This window comes from Engystomops pustulosus, chromosome 6 (assembly GCF_040894005.1).
Source record: "Engystomops pustulosus chromosome 6, aEngPut4.maternal, whole genome shotgun sequence".
Classification (NCBI taxonomy): Eukaryota; Metazoa; Chordata; class Amphibia; order Anura; family Leptodactylidae; genus Engystomops; species Engystomops pustulosus.
In genome coordinates this window covers 182949874-182977576 of record NC_092416.1, presented here as the reverse complement: position 1 = coordinate 182977576, position 27703 = coordinate 182949874, and the positions used below count along the sequence as shown (strand labels likewise).

At 43.8% G+C, this 27703-nt stretch overlaps 3 protein-coding genes across 4 annotated transcripts in view; all 3 read right to left on the bottom strand.

The window, feature by feature from the left end:
* LOC140065404 (uncharacterized) overlaps positions 1-3876 on the bottom strand; it is a 106033-nt gene extending 102157 nt beyond the window's left edge. The window contains exon 1 of the mRNA XM_072113022.1: positions 3773-3876. The gene's annotated coding sequence lies outside the window, so the exon portion shown is untranslated. The remainder of the gene's footprint in view (positions 1-3772) is intronic.
* LOC140065428 (uncharacterized) lies at positions 824-27261 on the bottom strand. Its single transcript, XM_072113050.1, has 9 exons — positions 27207-27261; positions 22821-22962; positions 22515-22694; positions 22308-22431; positions 22129-22226; positions 21878-21980; positions 19451-20541; positions 15697-15699; positions 824-2975 (listed from the first exon to the last, which is right to left on the bottom strand). Exons 2-9 carry the CDS (start codon positions 22896-22898, stop codon positions 2286-2288), a joined length of 2367 nt encoding a protein of 788 aa, XP_071969151.1. The 5' UTR covers positions 22899-22962; positions 27207-27261; the 3' UTR covers positions 824-2285.
* On the bottom strand, positions 3894-5302 carry LOC140065415 (oocyte zinc finger protein XlCOF29-like). 2 transcript variants are annotated; one of them, XM_072113034.1, is made up of 3 exons: positions 5044-5183; positions 4467-4571; positions 3894-4340 (listed from the first exon to the last, which is right to left on the bottom strand). In XM_072113034.1, exons 1-3 carry the CDS (start codon positions 5179-5181, stop codon positions 4116-4118), a joined length of 468 nt encoding a protein of 155 aa, XP_071969135.1. In that variant the 5' UTR covers positions 5182-5183; the 3' UTR covers positions 3894-4115. The 2 variants fall into 2 exon arrangements, with proteins under 2 accessions (XP_071969135.1, XP_071969136.1); XM_072113035.1 differs by lacking the exon at positions 5044-5183 and adding an exon at positions 5226-5302 and having other exon boundaries at positions 3903-4340.
* Positions 27262-27703: the final 442 nt, after the last annotated feature.

The window sequence follows — 27703 nt, the reverse complement described above, 5'->3', positions numbered from 1 at the left end:
GTTTTATATATTAGATGTATATATTTTTATTAAGGATATCATATATCTTAACTTGTCATTTGATGAATGGACAAAATGGAAGCTAAAGTGTGGTCAAGATGACACGTAACTTCTTCACCACAGGCTTATCTCACTGTGAGAAAGTCCTCACACACATCGGCTACAACTTGAAAACCTAGACACGTATAGGTATATGGTTGCATTCAAGTTCTTTGAACCATTTATGGCCAATAGCGCTGTGTGGATTTCTCTGTTAGTTTTCTGGCGTCAAAGAACAATTTAACTAACCTAATTAGGGCCACCAGCGTCTTTCATTTCCTATACTTTTTAGAAGTTACCCTGACCCCCACTTCATTTGATAATGCTTCTATTTTTCCTTCTTCTTGTATGCTGTCTTGTCTTATGAATAGCTTCTCTTGTCTGCACCCTCTGCCCCTCGCATTACAAGACTAGCTCAGACACAGGCACTTCCTGCCAGCAAGCAGCAGTGTGTAGACACTTACTCTACAAGCTACAGATTAAGTAGGTGAGGGAGCAGTGCTGAGAGTGTCATTGTGTCTTATATCCATCTCATCTCTGATCTGTCTCATCTCTCTTATTCTATTTGTCAGCTATTAGTACAATGTTCAGAAGGTAAATGAAAGTGTAGATAAACCCTGTGCCCAGATAATCTAAGCACATTGTCAGCACAAAGCATCTCATAGCACAGAGGGATCATGAAGTGTCTGGTTGTAGAGTCCAAGCTCACACTCTTGGATTTTACACTGACCATCACTGAGTGATAGGAGCGAAAACAACAACAACACTGAGTAGATTTGTAAAGTAAGGGGTTGAAAATTATCTTTATTGTGTAAACATCACTTAGAGGGTTTAAAATTTGAGAACTTTCTTTAATGGGAAAACCCCTTTAATCCTGCGTCGTGTCATTAGGCTTCTCTGAAAGTCATGCTTGATGTTAAGGGGGGTGCATTACAAGCTAGTCTAGAGGTAATTTTTTTCCTTATCCCATCCTGGAATATGAATTTGTATATTTACTTTCCCCAAATCCCCCAGTAGAAAATCAATAACTTTTAGGTCTCCACGAAGCTGCAGAAGCATCCATTGATGAAAAATTATACTTGGGGAGTTTTCCTCCCTTATAAAGGATGACGTAGTCAGATGGCTAGTAATGCACTTCCTTCCCTACCCTCCACCTTTATACTCTATATGTCAGTCTTATTGAATTTTAGACAGGACTGTGTAGACACAAAGGGGGTCATTTAACATTGTTTTTCCTTGCCGTTGGTGTTTTTGCACCTTTTTGCTGCGTAATGGCTGTTTTGCGCCTATTTTGCGCGCTTTTGGGATGTTACGCCTCAAATAGGGCGGCATGGTGGCTGAGTGAGTAGCACTTGCAGCTCTGGGGTCCTGGGTTCCCACCCAGGTCAACATTTGCAAAGAGTTTGTATGTTCTCTCCGTGTTTGCGTGGGTTTTCTCCGGGTATTCCGGTTTCCTCCCACACTCCATAACATACTGTTAGGTTGTTTAGATTGGGAGCCCCATTGGGGACAGGGACCAATTTGACATGCTTTGTACAGCGCTGCGTAATCTGTGTGCGCTATATAAATAAAGAATTATTATTATTTCGCCGTGTGTTGTCATTACATTGCTCCTCTTTACGGATGTTGACATCCAATTTAATATACTATTGCGCCTATATGGGCGCGAATAACACACCAGTCCCAACCATTTGGCCTTAGGAAAGGCATTGCTGTGATTTGCACAATAAATTGCGCCTGCATATGACATAGATCCGAAACATCAAAGACAAATGAGGTACAAAAAATAGACTCGCAATAAAGAGCAGAGTGAAGGGGGAAATAAGAAAAAAGGCCCCCATAAACTCAACACCAAAAGCAATAGAGAGGGATTACCAAAATAACACGACACGAATGAGCAAAGCTCCGACACAGATTAATGCACAACGCAGTTATCGCAGTTCAGAAACGGTTGCCCTTATTCGAGGTTTTCTTCCAAGATTAGTCAAGCTTTGGATTTGGATGATAGAGAAACTGGTCAAAGCTAAGATGGTCACCAAGGGCACCAAGGATTTTGGGAATCTCTGTCACGCATCTTTCAAAACAAGGGATTTTAAAGAATATTTGTTTTCTTGTACCAAGTTCTTTGAAGTTTCTAAAACGCAATTTGTGACTTGTCAGAACATATTTGTGGCTTTATCATCGTGTGAATATCCCTCAAGGTTGACAAGGTTTGATTTCCAAGTAAAACATTTCCCAAGTTTTCGTCATGAAAACGGCTTTTCCCCTGTGTGACATCTCTGATGTCTAACAAGAGCTGATTTTTGGTTAAAACAACTTCCACATTGTGAACATGAAAACGGCTTCTCCCCCGTGTGAATTATCTGATGTTTAACAAGATTTGCTTTTTCTAGAAAGCATTTCCCACAATCAGGACATGAAAATGGCTTCTTCCCCGTGTGAATTCTCTGATGCCTAACAAGAGCCGATTTAGCAAAATAACATTTGTCACATTCTGAACATGAAAACGACTTCACCACTGCGTGATTTCTCTGATGTCTAATGAGAGCAGAGTTTTGTCTAAAACATTTCCCACATGCTGAACATGTAAATGGCTTCTCCCCCGTGTGAATTCTCTGATGTTTAACAAGACTCGATTTAACGCCAAAACATTTGCCACATAGCGAACATGAAAAAGGCTTCTCCCCCGTGTGACTTCTCTCATGCTGAACAAGATTGGATTTAATTGTAAAACATCTTCCACACACTGAGCACGAAAATGGTTTCACCCCTGTGTGAATTCTCAGATGTTTAACAAGATCAGTTTTCTGATTAAAACATTTGCCACATTCCGAACATACAAACGGCTTCTCTCCTGTGTGAGTTCTCAGATGGGTAGCAATAGTGTGTTTAAAAGAAAAGCATTTCCCACATTCTGAACAGGAAAAAGGCTTCTCCTCTTTTGTTTTTTGATGTTCATCTTCTGCTCTGATTTTATCATTTTGCTTCCCAGTCTGTGATAAATCAGAAGATGGGATAATAGGATCAAATGATTGAACTTTACAGTGAAGGGCTGAGGGTAGATCTTGGCTATTGTTACACTCTTCAAATATTATTTGGGTGACCTCATCATCTTCGGTTTTAAATTCGGAAGGTTCCAGATGTTCCTCTAGGCTCCTGGTACTGTCATCTATTAAGAATAAATGTATTAATCTATATTACTTACTTATAACTTTAAATTGATATCAATGTTTTACATTTCAGAGATAAATCACAATCTACATGTAGATGGAATGGTAACAATTGGTCTATTGTGATGTAGGTCCAGACCAGGCTGTAGTTTTACACTTTATGTGTTGAACCAAGTATCCATGTAGGTCGACCACTATATGGTCACAATAATGTTTAGTAGAAATTTCAGTAGATAATTGTAAAGCAATTTGTATCTTTATTGGGAATCAAAATCAGTCAGAACCATTTAGAAAAACCAGCAATACTACTCACCTGGGCAGTTACCTGTAGGAATCTCCTCCTTACATCGCTCATCGCCCCTCACATATGTCTCTGGGGCAGTAATATTCTTCACATCTTCACCCTGATACACAAACTGAGGAACAGATAAAATTATAGTCACCAAATGGATATAGATGGAATCAAGGAGATTTTTATATAAATATCTGATCACAGAAGAGGATCCAAAGAGTTTCCCTTGAATTTGTATTGCACAATACCAATTAGGAATACAGAGATCTACCTGATGATCCTGTGGGACATATTTCTCCTCTGAACAATCCTGTGGTAGAAGAAGAGGACTGGGACATCTCTCCGGTGATGTTCTCTTACTGGATCTACCTGTAGGAAACACATCCAGAGACTGAATTCCTTCTTTCCATACACATAATGAAAGGACGTGTGGATTTAGTCCTGTCTATTACCTGCTGATGTGAGGGGCTGGTGGTCCTCCATCATGACGTCCTTGTACACATCTTTGTGTCCTTCTAAATACTCCCACTCCTCCATGGAGAAATAGACAGCCACATCCTGACACCTTATAGGAACCTGACACACACAATGACCCCGTCATCACCCAGATCCCTTCATAGCGTTACTGTATAATGTCCCAGCATTCCCAGCAGTGTCACCTCTCCAGTCAGCAGCTCCATCATCTTGTGGGTGACTTCTAGGATCTTCTGCTCATTGATGTCATCATGTATCAGGGGGTGAGGTGGAGGAGCCGGGATTGGGCTCAGGGTTCTCCCCCGTCCTTCATACACAGGGGCCTGACAGCGCCCACTAGAGGTCTTCTTCACTACTGTGTAATCCTGGTTATGGAGAGACACAGTGATAAATCTCCCTCCATACATTTCCAGAATCTCTCACCTCTCCAGTCCTATCATCTGTTATTCCCATAGATAATGATGTAATGTGACCTCATCACAATCTCTCACCTCTCCAGTAATATAGAAGAGGATCTCTAGGGTGAGGTTTAATATTCTTTCCGCCATCATGTTGTCATATAAATTGTCATGAAGACGATCTGATAATGCAGGAATCTAAATATAAAGAACATAAAACAGTTTAAGATGGTAAGAATCATCATCCTTAAATGGATTCCGAGGGTCAGAGGCCTAGGAAAAAAACAGATATATGGAGGATGGGGGAGGTCGATGCCTAAAAAAATTAAGTTACATGTGTGGTCCCTCCCGGTGTTCCTCACTGCTGTCTCTCCGGGCCATGCCCCTCTTTGTCCAGGGGCACGAAAGGTGCACAGAGAACAGCTTCCGGCCAGTCACACCCACCTGTCCCCATATCTCAGAGCCTGATACAACGCTGGGAATGGTATTGGGTCAGTGTGGCCGGCCGGAAGCCGTTCCCAGTGCAACTTTTGTGCCCCTGAACAAAGAGCGGTATAGCCCGGAGAGACGCCAGTGTGGGACACTGGGAAGGACCACACAAGTAAGTTATTTTTTTAAGCAACTACCCCTCCCCCCACCACCATATGTGTTTCTTTCCTAGGACAATTACTTTAACACTTTCGTTGAGAAGTTGCCAGCAATTATTGCAAAATTCCCGGGTAACTTCTCTTGATAAGTGGAGGTCGCAGCAGTTACATCTCCTAAAGATCAGTTTGCCGTCTCCTGTCCTATGGAAAGCAGGTGACATTCAAATATGGTACAACCCCTCTAATATTACATGTACCCCCTCACCTCCTCCTGCACAGCCGCCTCCACATACAGGACCTGTGATGATGTCATAGTCATGTGACCAGCCCCGTGTGTGGGAGGAGTCATGGGGTCACATGTCCAGGTCGGACAGGATTCTCTGCTCAGAGGGTTCAGCGTTACCTCAGGATGTACAGAGAGTCTGCAGCAGAGCTGTGTGTGTATAATGTGTGTATAGCGGAGCTGTGTGTGTATAATGTGTGTATAGCAGAGCTGTGTGTATAATGTGTGTATAGCGGAGCTGTGTGTGTGTATAGCAGAGCTGTGTGTGTGTATAATGTGTGTATAGCAGAGCTGTGTGTGTATAATGTGTGTATAGCGGAGCTGTGTGTGTATAATGTGTGTATAGCGGAGCTGTGTGTGTATAATGTGTGTATAGCGGAGCTGTGTGTGTATAATGTGTGTATAGCGGAGCTGTGTGTGTATAATGTGTGTATAGCGGAGCTGTGTGTGTGTATAATGTGTGTATAGCGGAGCTGTGTGTGTGTATAATGTGTGTATAGCGGAGCTGTGTGTGTGTATAATGTGTGTATAGCGGAGCTGTGTGTGTGTATAATGTGTGTATAGCAGAGCTGTGTGTGTGTATAATGTGTGTATAGCGGAGCTGTGTGTGTGTATAATGTGTGTATAGCGGAGCTGTGTGTGTGTATAATGTGTGTATAGCGGAGCTGTGTGTGTATAATGTGTGTATAGCAGAGCTGTGTGTGTATAATGTGTGAATAGCAGAGCTGTGTGTGTATAATGTGTGTATAGCAGAGCTGTGTGTGTATAATGTGTGTATAGCAGAGCTGTGTGTGTATAATGTGTGTATAGCGGAGCTGTGTGTGTATAATGTGTGTATAGCGGAGCTGTGTGTGTATAATGTGTGTATAGCAGAGCTGTGTGTGTATAATGTGTGAATAGCAGAGCTGTGTGTGTATAATGTGTGTATAGCAGAGCTGTGTGTGTATAATGTGTGTATAGCGGAGCTGTGTGTGTATAATGTGTGTATAGCAGAGCTGTGTGTATAATGTGTGTATAGCGGAGCTGTGTGTGTGTATAGCAGAGCTGTGTGTGTGTATAATGTGTGTATAGCAGAGCTGTGTGTGTATAATGTGTGTATAGCGGAGCTGTGTGTGTATAATGTGTGTATAGCGGAGCTGTGTGTGTATAATGTGTGTATAGCGGAGCTGTGTGTGTATAATGTGTGTATAGCGGAGCTGTGTGTGTATAATGTGTGTATAGCGGAGCTGTGTGTGTATAATGTGTGTATAGCGGAGCTGTGTGTGTGTATAATGTGTGTATAGCGGAGCTGTGTGTGTGTATAATGTGTGTATAGCGGAGCTGTGTGTGTGTATAATGTGTGTATAGCAGAGCTGTGTGTGTGTATAATGTGTGTATAGCAGAGCTGTGTGTGTGTATAATGTGTGTATAGCGGAGCTTTGTGTGTGTATAATGTGTGTATAGCGGAGCTGTGTGTGTGTATAATGTGTGTATAGCGGAGCTGTGTGTGTATAATGTGTGTATAGCAGAGCTGTGTGTGTATAATGTGTGTATAGCAGAGCTGTGTGTGTATAATGTGTGTATAGCAGAGCTGTGTGTGTATAATGTGTGTATAGCGGAGCTGTGTGTGTGTATAATGTGTGTATAGCGGAGCTGTGTGTGTATAATGTGTGTATAGCGGAGCTGTGTGTGTGTATAATGTGTGTATAACGGAGCTGTGTGTGTGTATAATGTGTGTATAGCGGAGCTGTGTGTGTGTATAATGTGTGTATAGCGGAGCTGTGTGTGTGTATAATGTGTGTATAGCAGAGCTGTGTGTGTGTATAATGTGTGTATAGCGGAGCTGTGTGTGTGTATAATGTGTGTATAGCAGAGCTGTGTGTGTGTATAATGTGTGTATAGCAGAGCTGTGTGTGTGTATAATGTGTGTATAGCAGAGCTGTGTGTGTGTATAATGTGTGTATAGCAGAGCTGTGTGTGTGTATAATGTGTGTATAGCAGAGCTGTGTGTGTGTATAATGTGTGTATAGCAGAGCTGTGTGTGTGTATAATGTGTGTATAGCAGAGCTGTGTGTGTGTATAATGTGTGTATAGCAGAGCTGTGTGTGTGTATAATATGTGTATAGCGGAGCTGTGTGTGTGTATAGCAGAGCTGTGTGTGTGTATAATGTGTGTTTGGTTCAGTGCAAGCAATAATTATATGCAACATCCCCCACCAGGGCCTAGCATTTCTTGGGGCCTGGAGACAGCCGGGGCCCAGAATACCGGAGTGGCTGGAGGTTGTGGCCTAGGGCACGCTGATGTCACGGTGCTTGGTATGGGGACCGAAGGGCTGTCTTACAGCCTGGCAGGTCTCCAGCAGGTGGTGTGTGCAAGAAAATATATGAGGGAAAGGCTGAGGTATTGGTTCTCCCTGGGACAACCCCTTAGTGTCCGTATTATATGTCCCTGGATAATTGATAGGGAGCCTGTGGATACAGCCGTATCCATAGAACAGACGGAGGCAACGTTGTGCAAAATAACTCATGGTTCTTTACTGGATCAACTGCAGGCAATGGGCCAAAACAGACCAGATGCCGGATTGTTGGAGGTTCCGGATTACTGGAGTGGTCATGGAGAGTTATCCTCAGGAGTAGATTCACCAGCCTGGAAGTAGATACAGGCTGGAATGGGGCTGTGTCCAGACGTAGATGCTGCAGCCCTCGCCCTGGAAGTAGCTGGGTGTCTGTGCTAGTGGTGCACAGACACTGTCTCCTTCTCGAAGTGGGTGTTCTGGAAGATGTGCTCTCTAGGAGAGCTGAGGCCTGTAGTAAGAGCATGTGCTCTCAGTGGTCTCTGGAACTCAAGAGCTCTACAGACCCTTTGGAACTGACCTGAACTTCTCACCTGCCCCTCCCTGTCCAGGGTTTTTTTTATTACCCTGGTCAGGTGGTGGCTCACTCTCCAATCACACTCAAGTTTTACATAAAGTAATACAATTGGTTGTCCTGGAGCACTGTTATATCCTCCTCCAACTTCCAGGAGGTGTACTGCATCCCACTCACACTCCATCCAGAGAAGGCAAGTTTTGGGATTGGCGCGGCTCTTCCACAACTCCTATTAAACTCCAGCTCCTTGTCCCGTCTTCATCCCTACAGCCTCCATAGCTGTCATGATGTCCTTGTCTCCTGCACCTGTTTGTGAGGTCACCTGCTTGCAGGCCTAGGGGTCTTTGTCTTAGTCTGCATTTTTGGGTCTTGTAGTTCATCTTTGGAGATTTTCCTAATTACACTGCTGTTAACATCAGCCACCACATTAAATCCTAGATGGATGTAGGTTTTAATGTGTAGAAATAATGCCACCCATTAAATTCTTGGAGACATTTTTTGGCCAACCTCGTTGTGTGACCTCGATCAGGTGGAGGTCGCTAAACCAGGCCGATACATGGTCTATGTTTCATACGTTGCCTCGCTGATTGTAAACACAATGTTAATACGTTGCATTTTGTAAACGCAAATGTGAACAGCAATGTAATAAGGCAAATTTCCTCTCCTCGGCTTTTGTATTTTGTTTCAAAACGCAATGTAAACGCCTCATGTGAACGCAAGCCCGCTGTAAGAAGCCATCATTTCTGCTCAGGGTGAACAGCACTGAAACCACTGGTCCCTCATCCAGCATATGCTCTGTGGCTCATCAAAGACGATAACGCCTGTACCTCGTGGTGCCATCAGGTACCTTGCAGGTCATCTAGAAAGCAGTTGTGGAGTTGTGATCCATTCATCTTCTGATTCCTCAGGGAATTTTTCGCAATGAAGTGATTATCAGTGTAAGATGTGGCCAAAGGACGTCCACTTCTCTGCCTCTTGTTGACTTCCAGTCTCTCTGCATCTCTGGTACAACCTGCTGGTGACTTCTGTGACTCTCTAAGCTAAGTGGCCACTTCTGTCTGAGAACATCCTGCCTGAAGCCTCACAATGTTGAGGGACTGCTAATCAGTTATTAGGTGATGTCATAATGACAATATATTCACGTGAACAGCATGATAAGGAGGACTGTCTAAATACCAATTCTAATTGAATGACATTTACTGGTTGATACAGTCTATAGACCCAAACCTGTTATAAATTTTGCCTTTAAGCTACTTGTTAGATACAAGCAAGTTGTGCAAAAAGTACCGAAACACTGAAAAATTGGACAAGTGCAATCACAAGTTTAGAGAAGGTCACATTAAGTTCTAAAAGGCATTTTAGGTTCATCCTGAATTTCACCCACAAGCTACATTTTCTCTTGTTGTATCTGTAGCAGATCTTTGGTTGAATGTATTACATATTAGATGTTTATTAGAGATATCATATATCTTAACTCATCATTTGATTTGCAGACAAAATAGAAGCTAAAATTTGGTCATCCTCTCACCTGACTTCTTCACCACAGGTTTATCTCACAACGAGAAAGTCCTCACACACATCAGCCACAACATTAAAACATATAGGGTGTAGGTCCTTTTCATACCACCAGTTATTTTTAACCGTTCCATGGCCAACATCGCTGTGTGAACTCGATCAGGACAAGCTTGGGAAACTTCCCTTACTTGTCGAAGAGTAGACCTTGCGGGACATCGGTGGTATAATCTGGGATTTTCTCAGTGGGGCCTCTATGGATCGCAGACCATTCACCAGCACATCCCACAGATTCTGAATCTGATTTGGGGAGTATAGAGATTGTCTTCTCTGATGCTGTTAGTGACTGCCTCCTCCTGGTTATTGATATAGATGACCAGGAGTTCAGGACTCTGAGCAGTGTTTATGTCGGCACATCGAGATTTTTGGCCCTGAAATCAATGTGTGTAAGGGCCTTGTTCTATAATATCCCTCAAGTCCTCGGTAGCGTTGAGCGGGTCTAAACCCTGACACAAACTTTAGTCATTTCATGTTTGGGTCAGGCTCAGCTACGCTGCTAACAACACCCACGATTGGTGCTTGATCACCGATCACAGATGTTATCTTTATAAATCCCGCTGGCACCTACCAGTTCTTACCAGCCGCGGCACATGCACATCGCTGTACTGGGGGAGGATCAGGGAGCAACAATCATTACAAAATGGTGACGCGCATGTTCTGCGACTGGTGCAGCCCCCCACGTTAATTTAACTATCACCAGTGGCATTTCAATAGATAACATGTTCATCAATGCCACAACCAATTGCGGATGTTACCATTTGGGCTTCGGGTCCAGCACCCGAATCCAGACAGATTTTAAAATTTTAACTTCGGACAATTTAGTAGGGTCCGCTTATCCCCAGTCCTCAGCAGCCCGACTTTTTGCGACATGGGACCTGCACAATAGGAATCAGACAGAAGTTCATGCCCACCTGAGCTCTATTATAATCTGTACATAGTAAGACTCAAAAACTGTTCACCCATTGCAAAAATATTACACAGAATAGTCACGTCTAGGTCACATTAGTATCTTAAGTAGAAATATATAAGGAGAGAAGGGGCGCTCCTATAGAGTAGTATTGTTGTTGATAATGATTGGTGTAATAGTTAAGAAACTACTAACCTTCTGGGGTTGTGCTGTTGGGCACAACTCCAGTGAAGACTTGGGGTGTATTTGTTAATACACGCGGTGGCGTTTTCCTGCTGCCTCGCTCCTGGGGGTGTCCCATTTCCAAGGTGGATGACAAGTCCCAGTAGGAAAATCCAAGAAATGGTAGGTGTTTGAGCGATAAAAAGGCGCTGGATACTTTAGCCAAAGATAAATGGTTTTTATTTTATGATAAAATCACATCAATAAATAAATGAATAAATAATAAAAGAATTAGAACAACGCGTTTCGCGCCGGAACCGAGCGCTTCATCTGGTTCATGTCATGGTGAGAAACACCTCAATATTTAAAGGTAAATTTGGGTCACAAGGGGCATGACTGTTTCCGGTCAGCTGGTATTTTGACAGGTAAATGAAACAACATGAGATACATTGGAAAATAAAAACAATGTTTAAACATACATGGAAGTCATATTTATAGATATAAGTTCAAAGAAAAATGTATATACAATAATTAATATTCTTAACCTGGATGGAAGGATGGATGTTTAATGTTGGTGAAAAATTCGGCACTCCAGATCGATATGTGGAGGAAGATGGCTGACAAGTGCTTGAGAACTACTGTTGCGGAAGCTGTAAGGGGTCAGAATGGAACTACAACTACGGAAGCCGACTCAGGCCAAAAAGAGTGCGGATTTTCTGTTGGTGATTAGCTATCTGGAAGTGTCTAAGCTGAACTGGTATTGCGGATGCTGGGAAAGTGACATCCTACGATTCAATCTAACATGGAGGGGAAAGGTGAGATTCAAGTGGAGAAATTGAGCTCTGTTTAGAGGATGGTTTCATTTGCTTCATTTAGCCCTAATGGAGATAGTGTGTTGAGCTTAAAGATCCAATAGACTTCGCGTCTGCAGAGTGTTTGGAAGCGGTTTGCTGTGGTTACGGGTATATGATCTATTGGCATGATGGAAATTGGAAATGTTGATTTTGGATGTTTTATAGCACAATGTTTGGAGAGACCATGGAGTAAAAACTTTTTCTTTATATTTTCCCGATGTTTATTGAGACGGTTACGTAGTGGTTGGACCGTTCTGCCATCGTATTGCAGGTGACAGATGTTGCATTCTATGAGATATATCACATATTTAGTTTGACAGGACATATTATGGTTAATGCTATATGTTTCTTTTGTATTGTTGGACTTGAAATGAGAGCCTATGTTTATTGACTTGCAGCAGAGGCATCTTTTTCCGCTGCATTTTTTAATGCATCCCTTTTCGTTGTTGGTTTTTGTTGTTTTGTGTTGTCTTAGAACACTGGGTGCTAGGATGTTTTTGATGCTAGCTGATTTTCTATAGGTAATTTTTGGCTGTTTTGGTAAGTAGTTTCCTAGATAGATGTCTTTTGTTAGAATATACCAGTGTTTTTTTAAAACATTTCTGATTTCTTTATGTTTTGTGTTGTATCGGGTGATGAAGTTAGTTTCATAAGATTTCGGTTTGTTTTCTATTGGTGTGTTCTTTTTTGTGATACAATCCATCTGTTGTAAAGGTCTTGTTTTGTGATAGGCACGTTTTAGTAGATGTTTCGGGTATCCTTTTTCACTAAAGCGATCTCTTAATTTTTTTGCTTGCTGATCAAAAGAATCAGTGGTGGTACAATTTTTTCGAATTCTTTGTGAAAACGGAATGTTGTTAATCCATTTTTTATAGTGAGAACTTGAGTATTCCAAATAATTGTTGGAATCGACTGTTTTGAAGTGGGTTTTGGTTTTAAAAACGTTCTGTTCATGGTAAATGGTGAGATCGAGGAAGACAATTTCAGTGGTATTTTTTTCTACAGTAAATGAGATTCCCCAGTCGTTTTCATTAAGATAATTATGAAATTTTAAAATTTCATCTTCCGATCCTGTCCATATAAGGAACAGGTCGTCGATGTAACGTCTATATAGTGTAATTTTTTGAAAAAAAGGTTTTTTAGGGTTCTGTATGAAAATTTCTTCAAATACTCCCATAAAGAGGTTTGCAAAGGAGGGAGCTACACGGGTCCCCATGGCAGAGTTGTTGATGGTATAAGTCGGTATTATAGGTAAAGTAGTTATTTTCCAGTACTATCTTAAGGCATTCGAGGATGAAATGCCTTTTTTCTGTGGAGATGGAGGGTTCTTTTTTCAAGTGGTGATTGACACATTCAATGCCTTTTTTATGGTCTATATTTGAATATACAGGCGGTCCCCTACTTAAGGACACCCGACTTACAGACAACCCATAGTTACAGACGGACCCCTCTGCCCACTGTGACCTCTGGTGAAGCTCTCTGGATGCTTTACTATAGTCCCAGACTGCAATGATCAGCTGTAAGATGTCTGTAATGAAGCTTTATTGATAATTCTTGGTCCAATTACACCAAAAATTTTGAAACTCCAATTGTCACTGGGGCAAAAGAAAAAAAATTGTCTAGAACTTCCATTATAAAATATACAGTTTCGACTTAAATACAAATTCAACTTAAGAACAAACCTCCAGACCCTATCTTGTATGTAACCCGGGGACTGCCTGTAATGAGTTGACGTCCAAAGTTACAAACCACGTATCTTCTTTTCGCTCATGTTCATACAGTTCTTTAATTAATTGATCGGAATCTTTTAAGTAACTTGGGAGGTTTATAACCAGATTCTGTAGAATAAGGTCCAGGTAGTGTGAAATATTACTTGTTATGGAACCGATCCCAGAGATGATGGGTCTTCCCGGTGGGTTGTTTAGATCTTTATGTACTTTCGGTAGATAATAAAAGTAAGCCATAGATGGAAAGGGAATTAGTAGAAATGCTTTTTCTTCTTTAGTGCTCAAACCTTTAGTATGTGCTTTTTCAAGGAAATTCTTCAGCATTTTTTGGAGTTCTGGTGTTGGATCTTTTATGATTTTTTTGTAATATTTATGGTCACTAAGAAGTCTTAGGGCTTCTTGGTTGTAAGCAGTGTAGGTGAGGACCACTATGCCCCCTCCTTTGTCTGCTCCTCTGATTACTAAATCTTTGTTGTTTTGTAATTGTTTTAGTGCTCTCTGTTCTTCTTTAGTGAGGCTAATTTTTTGGGGGGTTGCTTTTTTTTGAATTTTTAATGATGTCGTTCAGATCTGTTAGTACTAACTGATAGAAAGTTTGGATGTTGTGGCTTTGATCCTTCATGGGATAAAATTTGGATTTATTTTTGATTATACTGGGATTTTTGTGAGGGATGGTTTGACCCTCTCTCTGCATGTTCTCACTTTCTTTTTTCAGAAAATGCCTTTTTATAGTTAATTTTCTGATGTATTGGTTCAGATCTAAAAACAATTCAAAGTTATTAGGGTTGGAATTTGGACAAAATGATAGCCCTTTCTCTAATAGAGATATTTCTTCAGTGGTAAAGGAATGTTCAGTAAGGTTAAAGATTTTTACTGTACTATTATTCTCTAATTTTTTGGGGGTTACATGTTTTTTTCTTTTTTGGCCCCCTCGTTTGCCTCGTTTGAAAGTTTTCTTTTTCTGGATGACGTCGGGAGGAAAAATGTGTGTATTGGTAATGCTTTTGTATGCAAGGGATCTATCCCTAAAAAATGGTTGTTGATTGTGTTTTCTTTTTTCGGTGGATCTGTGGTGTCTGTTTTTTCGATGTTTGATGATAGATGGTATTCATAAGGATTAGCTTTAGATGGGGATGAAGTGAGGGAACAGTGTGCATCTGGAGTTGGGGTGAATGTCTCATGTGTAGTAATGAAAGACCAGTTTGCTTCATCAGTGGCTGGTGTTTTGGGACTTGCATCGGTTGGGCTTTTTTGGATGCCTGAAAGACGTCTTAGGTGAGCCATCGTTTCTTTTATTTTCTGTGGGGTGTTTGTTGAACCTGTATTTGTAGTGTATTTTCTGATTTCGGTTCTCAGAGTACGAACTGTGGCTGAAAATTCATTAAGATCTTTATTTAGCGATGTGTTCTCACCTAAGCTGGGTATATGGGTGAGTGTGTCCGACTGTTCCTTATTGATAATAATTGTGGGATTGGTAGCTGGTAAATATGAAGGTTTTGTATATGTATTTTTTGCTGTGGTCTTTCTAGAGTTGTGGTTAGTAATTATAGTAGCAGTGGTATTATACTGAGGTTTTTTTGTGTTATTTGACATGTTTGTTGGGTTTTCTAGGTTGAATTTTGTATTTTGATTCCCCTTTGAATTAAAAAATGTTGTGGTTTGGTTTCTGATACCATCGTTATTTTCGTTTTTTTTGTATCTATTTTTGTCTAAAGTATATACATGATAATTTTTGTTCTTATTTATATGGTCTTTTGGACTCGGGTCTGTTATCTTTAGGGTTTTTCTTAAACCAGTTTCTATATACTTTGTTGTTTTTATCTTGTCTATCTCGTCTTAGTTTTTGTACTTTTTTGTGTATGACGTCGTGTTCAAGCTTTTGTAGTCTACAATTTATGTTTGAATTGATTTTAACCCCTTAAGGACGCAGCCATTTTACAGCTTAAGGCTCAGCCCGATTTTTTGGATTCTGACTTGCTTCGCTTTATATGGTTATAACTTTTGAACACTGTTACTTATCAAAACGATTCTGAGATTGTTTTTTCCCCACATGTTGTACTTCATTTTAGTGGTAAATTTTGGCAGATAAGTTTTGCGTTTATTTACAAAAAAAAGAAAATATGATAAATTTTTTGAAAAATTTGCCATTTTCGAAATTCTAAATCATTGCGTTTTCAGGCAGATAGATTTACCAGCTAAATAAGTTGCTGAATAACATTTCCCATTTGTCTACTTTACATTTTCATAATTTCTGAAATATCTCGATAATTTATTTTGACGTCACGCGGCTTACAAATAGAATATCGCTTTTCCGGATTTTCAGAATTGACTATTTTGGGGATAAATACAGTTTTGAATGAAATTTTACATATTTAGCATCAAAACCCCCTATATAATCTACCCATTTTCAAATCTGCACCCCTCAAGCTATCAGAAACAGCTTTTACGAAGATTGTTAACCCCTTGAGATCTTCATAGTAATTGAATCAAAATGGAGGTGAAATTTAGAATGGTCATATTGTTCCCTTATACGTTCATTTAGCACCAAAATTTACACATTTCCAAAATATAAAAAGAGAAAACCCACCATACAATTTGTTCTGCAATTTCTCCTGAGTACAGAGACCCCCCACATGTGTCCGTTACTTGTTTTATGGGGGCACAGCGAGGCGCAGAAGGGAAGGAGGGCGCTGCAGCTGCCAGGATTTTAGTTTCCTCATTGGCCCCTTTTGAAGGCTATAAAATTTTCGCTTTTTCGTTATTGGGGCCATGTGACGGCATTTTTTTTGCGGGATGAGATGCTTTTTCCATTGTTACCATTTTGGGGTTGGTATCACCTATTGTTGAAAATTTAGGAACTTTTTTTGAGGGCAGGAGTAGAAAAGCATCAATTCTGTACTGGATTTTTGACTTTTTTTTTTTTGGTGTTCACCGTATAGACTAATAGTCATGTTATCTTTATTCTATGGGTTGATACGATTACGGGGATACCAGACATGAATATATTTTCTTACGTTTTACTAAATTTGTCAAACAAAACCCTAATGTGGGGAAAAATCTATAATTTTTGTATTGCCATCTTCCAAGTGGCATAACTTTGTTACGTTTTTGGCTACGGAGCTGGTTGATGGCTTGTTTTTTGCGGGACATGTTGTACTTTGCACCAGTATCATGTCTGAGTACATATGGTTTTTTGGTCGCATTTTATATCATTTTTTGTGGGATTGAAAAGGTAAAAATCATAATTTTTGGAGGGTTTATAACAGTTTTTTTTTACGGCGTTTATCGTGGGGGTTCAATAATGATTTACTTTTATTCTACGGGTTGTTACGGACGCGGTGATACTATATATGTGGGGTTTGTGTTATGATTTAGACTTTTTTTTGAGTTATATGTCTCTTTATATGTTTTGGGGGTTTGGGGCATTTTTAGTGATTTATGACTTTATTTTTTTATTGAATAACTTTTTTTTTTACTTTTTCACTTTTATACCATGGGACATGAAGAAGCAATCTTCTGATTGCTTCTTCATGATAATATTCTGCAATACTCATGTATTGCAGAGTATTATCAGTGTCAGCCTATGCACTTGCATAGGCTGGCACTGTGCCAGTAAGATGACGTCACAGACGCCATCTTACTGGCAATTCTTGCTAGTAACTCTGGGGTCCAGATCGGACCCCAGAGTTACTATAGCAACGATCGGCGCCCCCCGAAAACGGTTCGGGGGGGCCGATCGTGGGGGAAAGACCCCCCAGATACTTGTTAGATGCCGCGGTCGCGCTGACCGCGGCATCTAACGGGTTAAGCACCCGCGATCGGAGACAACTCCGATCGCGGGTGTTACACTGGGGTGCCGGCTATTCGTTACAGCCGGCACCCCGTGTTTCCCGATGCCGGTTCGGCTCTGATCCAGAGCCGAGCCGGCATAGGAGCCGTGGCGGATATATCCGCCACTGAGCGCTAAGTCACTGCGCTCCGTGGCGGATATATCCGCCGCGGAGCGTGAAGGGGTTAATGAATTCAGGTGTTTGTTGGTAAATCTGTAGACTGGAAAGGATGGTATCGATCTTATGGGTGATTGTGTGACAGGAATTAATTCGTTTGTCTCGGATCATTTGAATCATGCATGATGAAAATTTTTGTAGTAAAATGTCCCATGCTGCACTATATTCTTTGTCTTCTGGGAAAGTGGAGGTGAAAGTCGGTCGTAGTCCTCGTGGTGCTAGATTTTCTGCTAGATAGATGTCAAGAAATGTAACGTCTATATGGTGTTGCAACTCTTCACTCAAGATGTTTTCTAATTCCTTAAGTAGGTTATACATGGTGTCATAATTTAAGTCTTTATTAATGGAGTGAGCGTCGGAGATTGGTTCATCTGTACTGATGTACAACAAAAATCAACAACGAAAAGGGATGCATTAAAAAATGCAGCGGAAAAAGATGCCTCTGCTGCAAGTCAATAAACATAGGCTCTCATTTCAAGTCAAACAATACAAAAGAAACATATACCATCAATCATAATATGTCCTGTCAAACTAAATATGTGATATATCTCATAGAATGCAACATCTGTCACCTGCAATACGTTGGCAGAACGGTCCAACCACTACGTAACCGTCTCAATAAACATCGGGAAAATATAAAGAAAAAGTTTTTACTCCATGGTCTCTCCAAACATTGTGCTATAAAACATCCAAAATCAACATTTCCAATTTCCATCATGCCAATAGATCATATACCCGTAACCACAGCAAACCGCTTCCAAACACTCTGCAGACGCAAAGTCTATTGGATCTTTAAGCTCAACACACTATCTCCATTAGGGCTAAATGAAGCAAATGAAACCATCCTCTAAACAGAGCTCAATTTCTCCACTTGAATCTCACCTTTCCCCTCCATGTTAGATTGAATCGTAGGATGTCACTTTCCCAGCATCCGCAATACCAGTTCAGCTTAGACACTTCCAGATAGCTAATCACCAACAGAAAATCCGCACTCTTTTTGGCCTGAGTCGGCTTCCGTAGTTGTAGTTCCATTCTGACCCCTTACAGCTTCCGCAACAGTAGTTCTCAAGCACTTGTCAGCCATCTTCCTCCACATATCGATCTGGAGTGCCGAATTTTTCACCAACATTAAACATCCATCCTTCCATCCAGGTTAAGAATATTAATTATTGTATATACATTTTTCTTTGAACTTATATCTATAAATATGACTTCCATGTATGTTTAAACATTGTTTTTATTTTCCAATGTATCTCATGTTGTTTCATTTACCTGTCAAAATACCAGCTGACCGGAAACAGTCATGCCCCTTGTGACCCAAATTTACCTTTAAATATTGAGGTGTTTCTCACCATGACATGAACCAGATGAAGCGCTCGGTTCGGGCGCGAAACGCGTTGTTCTAATTCTTTTATTATTTATTCATTTATTTATTGATGTGATTTTATCATAAAATAAAAGCCATTTATCTTTGGCTAAAGTATCCAGCGCCTTTTTATCGCTCAAACACCTACCATTTCTTGGACATTAGTATCTTAATGGGTTCTAAGAACCAAACATAATTTCGAACAATAAAACCAGTGTCGGTAGGATTTCACAGGGGCCACGACTTCCCTAGTTTCACGCTTAAGAGCAGCAATGAACAGTAGATCATGATTCTATATCACTATGATGCTCGGAGTCTTGTCCCCTGCACAGTGGTTGGTCCCGAGTTTGGCCAACACATGGTCTGTTTTCATTGTTCCACCAGCGTTGGACTATGTCTACACAACGACCGGTCATGGGTGAAAAGAAATCTTAGAATCAAAGAATTACATCCGGCATAAATTGAGCCCCTTTTTCACATTGGGTATAGGCACAACCATGAAAAAAGATCCTACATTCCGTATTTTGAGGTGGTCAGAAAGACTTTATTTCTCACCGCTCTGACATTTCCCATATTCTGAACTTAGAATTGGCTTGACCTCATTGTGAATTCTCTGATGTCTCACAAGCCCTAATGTATCGCTATACTGCTTCCCACATTCCAAACAAGAAAATGGCTTCTCTCCTGTGTGAATTCTCTGGTGGCTAAGAAAATCAGATTTTTGATGAAAACATTCCCCACAAACTGAACATGAAAACCTCTCTGCGGTGTGAATTTTCTGATGTCTAACAAGAGCTGATTTAGCGCTATAACATTTTCCACATTGAGAACATGAAAATGGACTTGTCCGTGCGTGAATTCTCTCATGTTCAAGAAGATCTGATTTGAGGTCATAACATTCCCCACATTCTGAACAGCTAAATGGTTTCTTCCCGGCATGAATTCTCTGATGTTTCAAAAATGCAGATTCCTGAACAAAACATTTCCCACATTCGGGACATGAATAGGACTTCTTTCGCTTATGGGTTTTTTGATGCTCAACAAGATCCGATTCAACGCTAAACCAATTATCACATTCTAAACATGAAAATGGCTTCTCCCCCGAGTGACTTTTCTCATGTTTAACAAGATTAGATTTATCCGTAAAACATTTCCCACACTCAGAACATGAAAATGGCTTCTCCCCTGTGTGAATTCTGTGATGTCTTAAAAGATCGGATTTCTGATTAAAAGACTTCCCACATTCTGAACATGGGAACGGCTTCTTCCCTGTGTGAAACCGTTCATGTTTACCAAGATTGGATTTATCGGCAAAACATTTTCCACACTGCGAACATAAAAATGGCTTCACTCCTGTGTGGATTCTCTGATGTCTAACGAGATCGGATTTCTGGTTGAAACATTTGAAACACTCTAAACACGGGAATGGCTTCTCCCCTGTGTGGCATCTCTCGTGCTTAATAAGATTGGATCTAACCGTAAAACTTCTGCCGCATTCTACGCAGGTATATAATTTCCGCCCTATGTGGCTTCTCTCATGTTGAACAAGATGTGATTTACCTGTAAAACATCTCCCACACACTGAACATGAGAATGGCCTCTCCTTTGCGTGATTCCTTTGGTGCTCCGCACCCCTCCTACGACTTTTTTTTTGCTTTCCAGTCAATAAATCAGAAGGTGGGATCTGTATGATAGGATCAGATGATAGATCTTCACTGCAAAGGGCTGAGGGCATATCTGGGATATGAACATACGCTTCATATGTATCGTGTGTGACACAACGATCATCTGCTTGGAAGTTTGAGGATCTGCTTTGAAGTTTGAGGATGTCACGCTTTGACTTCTTCACACTCTTACCTGCCAAAAATAAAACCAATTTTAGATGTTTCTATGTCTTGCCTTTCTCCCTGCTCCCTCAGCACCTACAGGAAGGGGTGAAGGAAGCAAGGAACAGTCACTGTACCTGGATCTACGAGTAAGTGCCCCTGGTTTATCAGGATGGATTTTGATGGTAGATTTCGTTTAAAGAGGACCTTTCAACCCCCCCCCCCCCCAAAGACTCCCACCAAACATGTCCCCCATAACCCTCCCCTAGCCCCTTTCTAGCAATGACATTATTTTTCTAAATTTAGGTTGGCAAAATTAGTTTTAATCGATCCAACCTCTTACCACACAAGAGGTCGGATCCTTGTATCCTGTGCCCTGGGGAGTGCCAGCTGAGACACCCCCTCCACGCCCGATAGCGGGGGGACCTATAAGAATATCCGGCAGCAATGCATATATTGCGCAATTGCTGCTGGCTCTGCTCTGTCACAGCAGGATGACGCGTCTTATGAGCCTGACACCTCACCTAGGAGTCAGAAGCGCCGGCCTACTGCTCCTACTCTTTTCTGCCCCAGGGATGCCTGTTGGCCACATTAAGGTCTAATCTTCTAAGGCTTGGTCCCTCATTAAGAGTTATTTTTTTACTAAAAAGACTGTGGGGCACATTTACTTACCCGTCCGGAGTTGTTCACCGAAAGTGCATTGTCCGACGAGGATGAAGTCTGCCACGATCTACTAAGATCGTGCACCCGATATCCTGCATGTGTCGCTTCTCCGCTCAGGTCCCCGGAGTTCACCTTCTTCTTCCTGGTGCATGTAAGTGCATTGTCTTACGACACAATTTGAAACTTAAATCCGGCGCTCAGTCCGAATCAATTGGATCGTCCGACGACCACTCCCCTGATTTCTGTTGCATGAAAGCAGTGCAGCTGCACCACAATCCGATCGCGTGCGACACAATCCCAGCACCTGTTAAATACCTGTCAAAGCCGTGCAAAACCCCAAAACAGCGCACAGTCTGACGAAAGTGCAGCGCACGACCCTTAGTAAATAAGATGTTTTACCTCTATCTACTTATCATTAAGGGGATATTTTTGGAAGCTTTGAAAAAGCACAAGACTTTCCATGGCCTTCAAATATGACAACTATGTGTGTCAGGGTCACTTGTCAAGGTCTACTGCTGTCATTCATCCCAGAGCTTAGGGAAGAGGGGAGGGAAAATGAAAAGATTTGTCAAATCTGGGTTTTATACACCAATTTCCATGACAATTGGAGGAACATCTGTTCAGAATTTCGACATAGAATATTCAACAGTGATTGCCTAAAATTCATCCTAAAATTTTATCCTTATCTAGTGGTTACTACTCACCTGGGCAGTTACCTGTAGGAATCTCCTCCTTACATCGCTCATCGCCCCTCACATATGTCTCTGGAGCAGGAATATTCTTCACATCATCACCCTGATACAAGAACTGAGAACAGATAAAATAATGGTCACCAGACGATGGATATAGATGGAATCAAGGAGATTTTTACATAAACAGACATCACAGAAGAGGATCCAAAGAGTTTCCCTTGAATTTGTATTGCACAATACCAATTAGGATTACAGGGATCTACCTGATGATCCTGTGGGACATATTTCTCTTCTGAACAATCCTGTGGTAGAAGAAGAGGACTGGGACATCTCTCCGGTGATGTTCTCTTACTGGATCTACCTGTAGGAAACATCCAGAGACTGAATTCCTTCTTTCCATACAGATAATGAAAGGACGTGTGGATTTAGTCCTGTCTATTACCTGCTGATGTGAGGGGCTGGTGGTCCTCCATCATGACGTCCTTGTACACATCTTTGTGTCCTTCTAAATACTCCCACTCCTCCATGGAGAAATAGACAGCCACATCCTGACACCTTATAGGAACCTGACACACACAATGATCCCGTCATCACCCAGATCCCTTCATAGCGTTACTGTATAATGTCCCAGCATTCCCAGCAGTGTCACCTCTCCAGTCAGCAGCTCCATCATCTTGTGGGTGACTTCTAGGATCTTCTGCTCATTGATGTCATCATGTATCAGGGGGTGAGGTGGAGGAGCCGGGATTGGGCTCAGGGTTCTCCCCCGTCCTTCATACACAGGGGCCTGACAGCGCCCACTAGAGGTCTTCTTCACTACTGTGTAATCCTGGTTATGGAGAGACACATTGATAAATCTCCCTCCATACATTTCCAGAATCTCTCACCTCTCCAGTCCTATCATCTGTTATTCCTATAGATAATGATGTCATGTGACCTCATCACAATCTCTCACCTCTCCAGTAATATAGAAGAGAATCTCTAAGGTGAGGTTTAATATCCTCTCCACCATCTTGTCCCTGTCGGTGTCCATCTTTGATCGGTCAGTCCGTGCAATACACCAGAGAAGAGAACAGAGGATCCGATATTGTTGAAGTCTGAATGGAATGTAAAAATATACATGCAGAAACATTTGAGAAGACAGTCCAGCTTCAGCAGGATCTGGCCTAGAACTGTCATATGACACGCAAGCTATAGTTTATAAGCATGGTGTCCCTGCTACACAATGGCCCACTTCACGCCGTCCCAGCTCTGCGCTGGCCTACTCCGCACAGACATCCCCCCCGCCCCCGACTATGCACTGCTTTGAGCCTGCGCACTCCACATCCCCTCCAACTCCACACTGTCCCTGGTCCGTGCCCCCCTTATCTATATCCCCCAACCACTCCACACTGTCCCTGGTCCGTGCCCCCTTTATCTATATCCCCCCACCACTCCACACTGTCCCGGGTCCATGCCCCCCTTATCTATATCTCCACACTGTCCCTGGTCCGTGCCCCCCTTATCTATATCCCCACCACCACTCCACACTGCCCCTGGTCCGTGCCCCCCTTATCTATATCCCCCAACCACTCCACACTGTCCCTGGTCCGTGCCCCCCTTATCTATATCCCCCCACCACTCCACACTGTCCCGGGTCCATGCCTCCCTTATCTATATCCCCCCACCACTCCACACTGTCCCTGGTCCGTGCTCCCCTTATCTTTATCCCCCACCACTCCACACTGTCCCGGGTCCATGCCTCCCTTATCTATATACCCCCACCACTCCACACTGTCCCTGGTCCGTGCTCCCCTTATCTATATCCCCCAACCACTCCACACTGTCCCTGGTCCATGCCCCCCTTATCTATATCCCCCAACCACTCCACACTGTCCCTGGTCCATGCCTCCCTTATCTATATCCCCCAACCACTCCACACTGTCCCTGGTCCGTGCCCCCCTTATCTATATCCCCCAACCACTCCACACTGTCCCGGGTCCATGCCCCCTTATCTATATCTCCCCACCACTCCACACTGTCCCTGGTCCGTGCTCCCCTTATCTATATCCCCACCACCACTCCACACTGCCCCTGGTCTCTGCCCCCCTTATCTATAACCCCCAACCACTCCACACTGTCCCGGGTCCATGCCCCCCTTATCTATATCCCCCCACCACTCCACACTTTCCCGGGTCCGTGCCCCCCTTATCTATATCCCCCCACCACTCCACACTGTCCCTGGTCCATGCCCCCCTTATCTATATCCCCCCACCACTCCACACTGTCCCTGATCCATGCCTCCCTTATCTATATCCCCCCACCACTCCACGCTGTCCCTGGTCCTAGCCCCCCTTATCTTTATCCCCCCACCACTCCACACTGTCCCTGGTCCATGCCCCCCTTATCTATATCCCCCCACCACTCCACACTGTCCCTGGTCCGTGCTCCCCTTATCTTTATCCCCCCACCACTCCACACTGTCCCGGGTCCATGCCTCCCTTATCTATATCCCCCCACCACTCCACACTGTCCCGGGTCCATGCCTCCCTTATCTATATCCCCCCACCACTCCACACTGTCCCGGGTCCGTGCCCCCCCCTATCTATATCCCCCCACCACTCCACACTGTCCCGGGTCCATGCCTCCCTTATCTATATCCCCCCCACCACTCCACACTGTCCCGGGTCCATGCCTCCCTTATTTATATCCCCCCACCACTCCACACTGTCCCTGGTCCGTGCCCCCCTTATCTATATCCCCCCACCACTCCACACTGTCCCGGGTCCATGCCTCCCTTATCTATATTCCCCCACCACTCCACACTGTCCCTGGTCCATGCCTCCCTTATCTATATCCCCCCACCACTCCACACTGTCCCGGGTCCATGCCCCCCTTATCTATATCCCCCCACCACTCCACACTGTCCCGGGTCCATGCCCCCCTTATCTATATCCCCCCACCACTCCACACTGTCCCTGGTCCATGCTCCCCTTATCTTTATCCCCCCACCACTCCACACTGTCCCGGGTCCATGCCTCCCTTATCTATATTCCCCCACCACTCCACACTGTCCCAGGTCCGTGCCCCCCTTATCTATATCCCCCCACCACTCCACACTGTCCCGGGTCCATGCCCCCCTTATCTATATCCCCCCACCACTCCACACTGTCCCGGGTCCATGCCTCCCTTATTTATATCCCCCCACCACTCCACACTGTCCCGGGTCCATGCCTCCCTTATCTTTATCCCCCCACCACTCCACACTGTCCCGGGTCCATGCCTCCCTTATTTATATCCCCCCACCACTCCACACTGTCCCTGGTCCATGCCTCCCTTATCTATATCCCCCCACCACTCCACACTGTCCCTGGTCCGTGCCCCCCTTATCTATATCCCCCCACCACTCCACACTGTCCCTGGTCCATGCCTCCCTTATCTATATCCCCCCACCACTCCACACTGTCCCGGGTCCATGCCCCCCTTATCTATATCCCCCCACCACTCCACACTGTCCCGGGTCCGTGCCCCCCTTATCTATATCCCCCCACCACTCCACACTGTCCCGGGTCCATGCCTCCCTTATTTATATCCCCCCACCACTCCACACTGTCCCGGGTCCATGCCTCCCTTATCTATATCCCCACCACCACTCCACACTGTCCCGGGTCCATGCCCCCCTTATCTATATCCCCCACCACTCCACACTGTCCCTGGTCCATGCCTCCCTTATCTATATCCCCCCACCACTCCAAACTGTCCCGGGTCCATGCCCCCCTTATCTATATCCTCCCACCACTCCACACTGTCCTTGGTCCGTGCCCCCCTTATCTATATCCTCCCACCACTCCACACTGTCCCGGGTCCATGCCTCCCTTATCTATATCCCCCCACCACTCCACACTGTCCCTGGTCCATGCCTCCCTTATCTATATCCCCCCACCACTCCACACTGTCCCTGGTCCATGCCTCCCTTATCTATATCCCCCAACCACTCCACACTGTCCCGGGTCCATGCCTCCCTTATTTATATCCCCCCACCACTCCACACTGTCCCGGGTCCATGCCTCCCTTATCTATATCCCCACCACCACTCCACACTGTCCCGGGTCCATGCCTCCCTTATCTATATCCCCCCACCACTCCACACTGTCCCGGGTCCATGCCCCCCTTATCTATATCCCCACCACCACTCCACACTGTCCCGGGTCCATGCCCCCCTTATCTATATCCCCCACCACTCCACACTGTCCCTGGTCCATGCCTCCCTTATCTATATCCCCCCACCACTCCAAACTGTCCCGGGTCCATGCCCCCCTTATCTATATCCTCCCACCACTCCACACTGTCCTTGGTCCGTGCCCCCCTTATCTATATCCTCCCACCACTCCACACTGTCCCGGGTCCATGCCTCCCTTATCTATATCCCCCCACCACTCCACACTGTCCCTGGTCCATGCCTCCCTTATCTATATCCCCCCACCACTCCACACTGTCCCTGGTCCATGCCTCCCTTATCTATATCCCCCAACCACTCCACACTGTCCCGGGTCCATGCCTCCCTTATTTATATCCCCCCACCACTCCACACTGTCCCGGGTCCATGCCTCCCTTATCTATATCCCCACCACCACTCCACACTGTCCCGGGTCCATGCCTCCCTTATCTATATCCCCCCACCACTCCACACTGTCCCGGGTCCATGCCCCCCTTATCTATATCCCCCCACCACTCCGTGCCAGCCAACTATACATCCCCCCAATTTGCACTGTTCCTGCTCCTTAAAGATCCACTCCCCCCCCCCCACCCCACCCCCACTCCAGTCCATTTAGCATGGTGGCGGAGTAACGAGGGGAAAAGTTGAAATTCCTGGACATGCGCAATTGTGACTTCTAAGTACAATCCTTAATAAATACGTAACCTTCATACGCCCGACAGTTCCACTAATACATAATCATCTCAACGATTAGATCAATCCCTTGGGAGATAAGTTACAGTGGGTTATAAATATCTCAAAATTTTTACAGTAAAATATTTTAAAAATACTGATTTCTGACATTGTCACTGTCACGTAAGTTCATGTTTACACTACACCCCGAGCGGCAGAAAAATAAGATGCCAAAAAAAGTTCATAAAAGTTCTTCTTTATGTAATAAGCACCGCACAAAGGAACAGATACAAAGTAGCGCTAATAACGTATAATCACAAACTACAGCACCGGACGCGGAGGAAAGTTACGGCTCTCGAAAGCAAAGGCTCCGAAATCAGCTCAGTAACAAAAGACTGCAAGGTTAACCTGCTAATAATGAAAGGGTTAATTCTATACGTGATTTCCGACAGAAAGACGATGGTGACCACTCACCTCCACCTGCAGGAGCCGCCTCTATATACAGGACCTGTGATGATGTCAGAGTCATGTGATCAGCATAGTTTGTGGGAGGAGTCAGGGGGTCACATGGCATCACATGGGATGCTACAGGGACATCCTCTCGCTGGGTGCATTCTTCTCTGCTGTTTTGTGTGTGGATGCAGCTGAGCCGAGTGTGTGCGATACGTATGCATTATTTCTATAGCGCCAACATATTTCGCAGCGCTGTACACATCATGGGCGACATGAGCAATGAGTCGTGAAACAACTGGAGTGAGGGCCCTGCTCACAAGAGCTTACAATCTATAAGGATCTGTATAATGCACTGTGCCGCGATTGTGCTCCCGATATCCTGCATGTGTCGCTTCCCCGCTAAGGTCCCTGGAGTTCACCTTCTTCTTCCCGGTGCATGTGAGTGCATGGGATGGGACACAATTTGAATCTTAAATCTTGCGCTCAGTCCGAATCCGTCGGATCGTCCGTTGGCACGC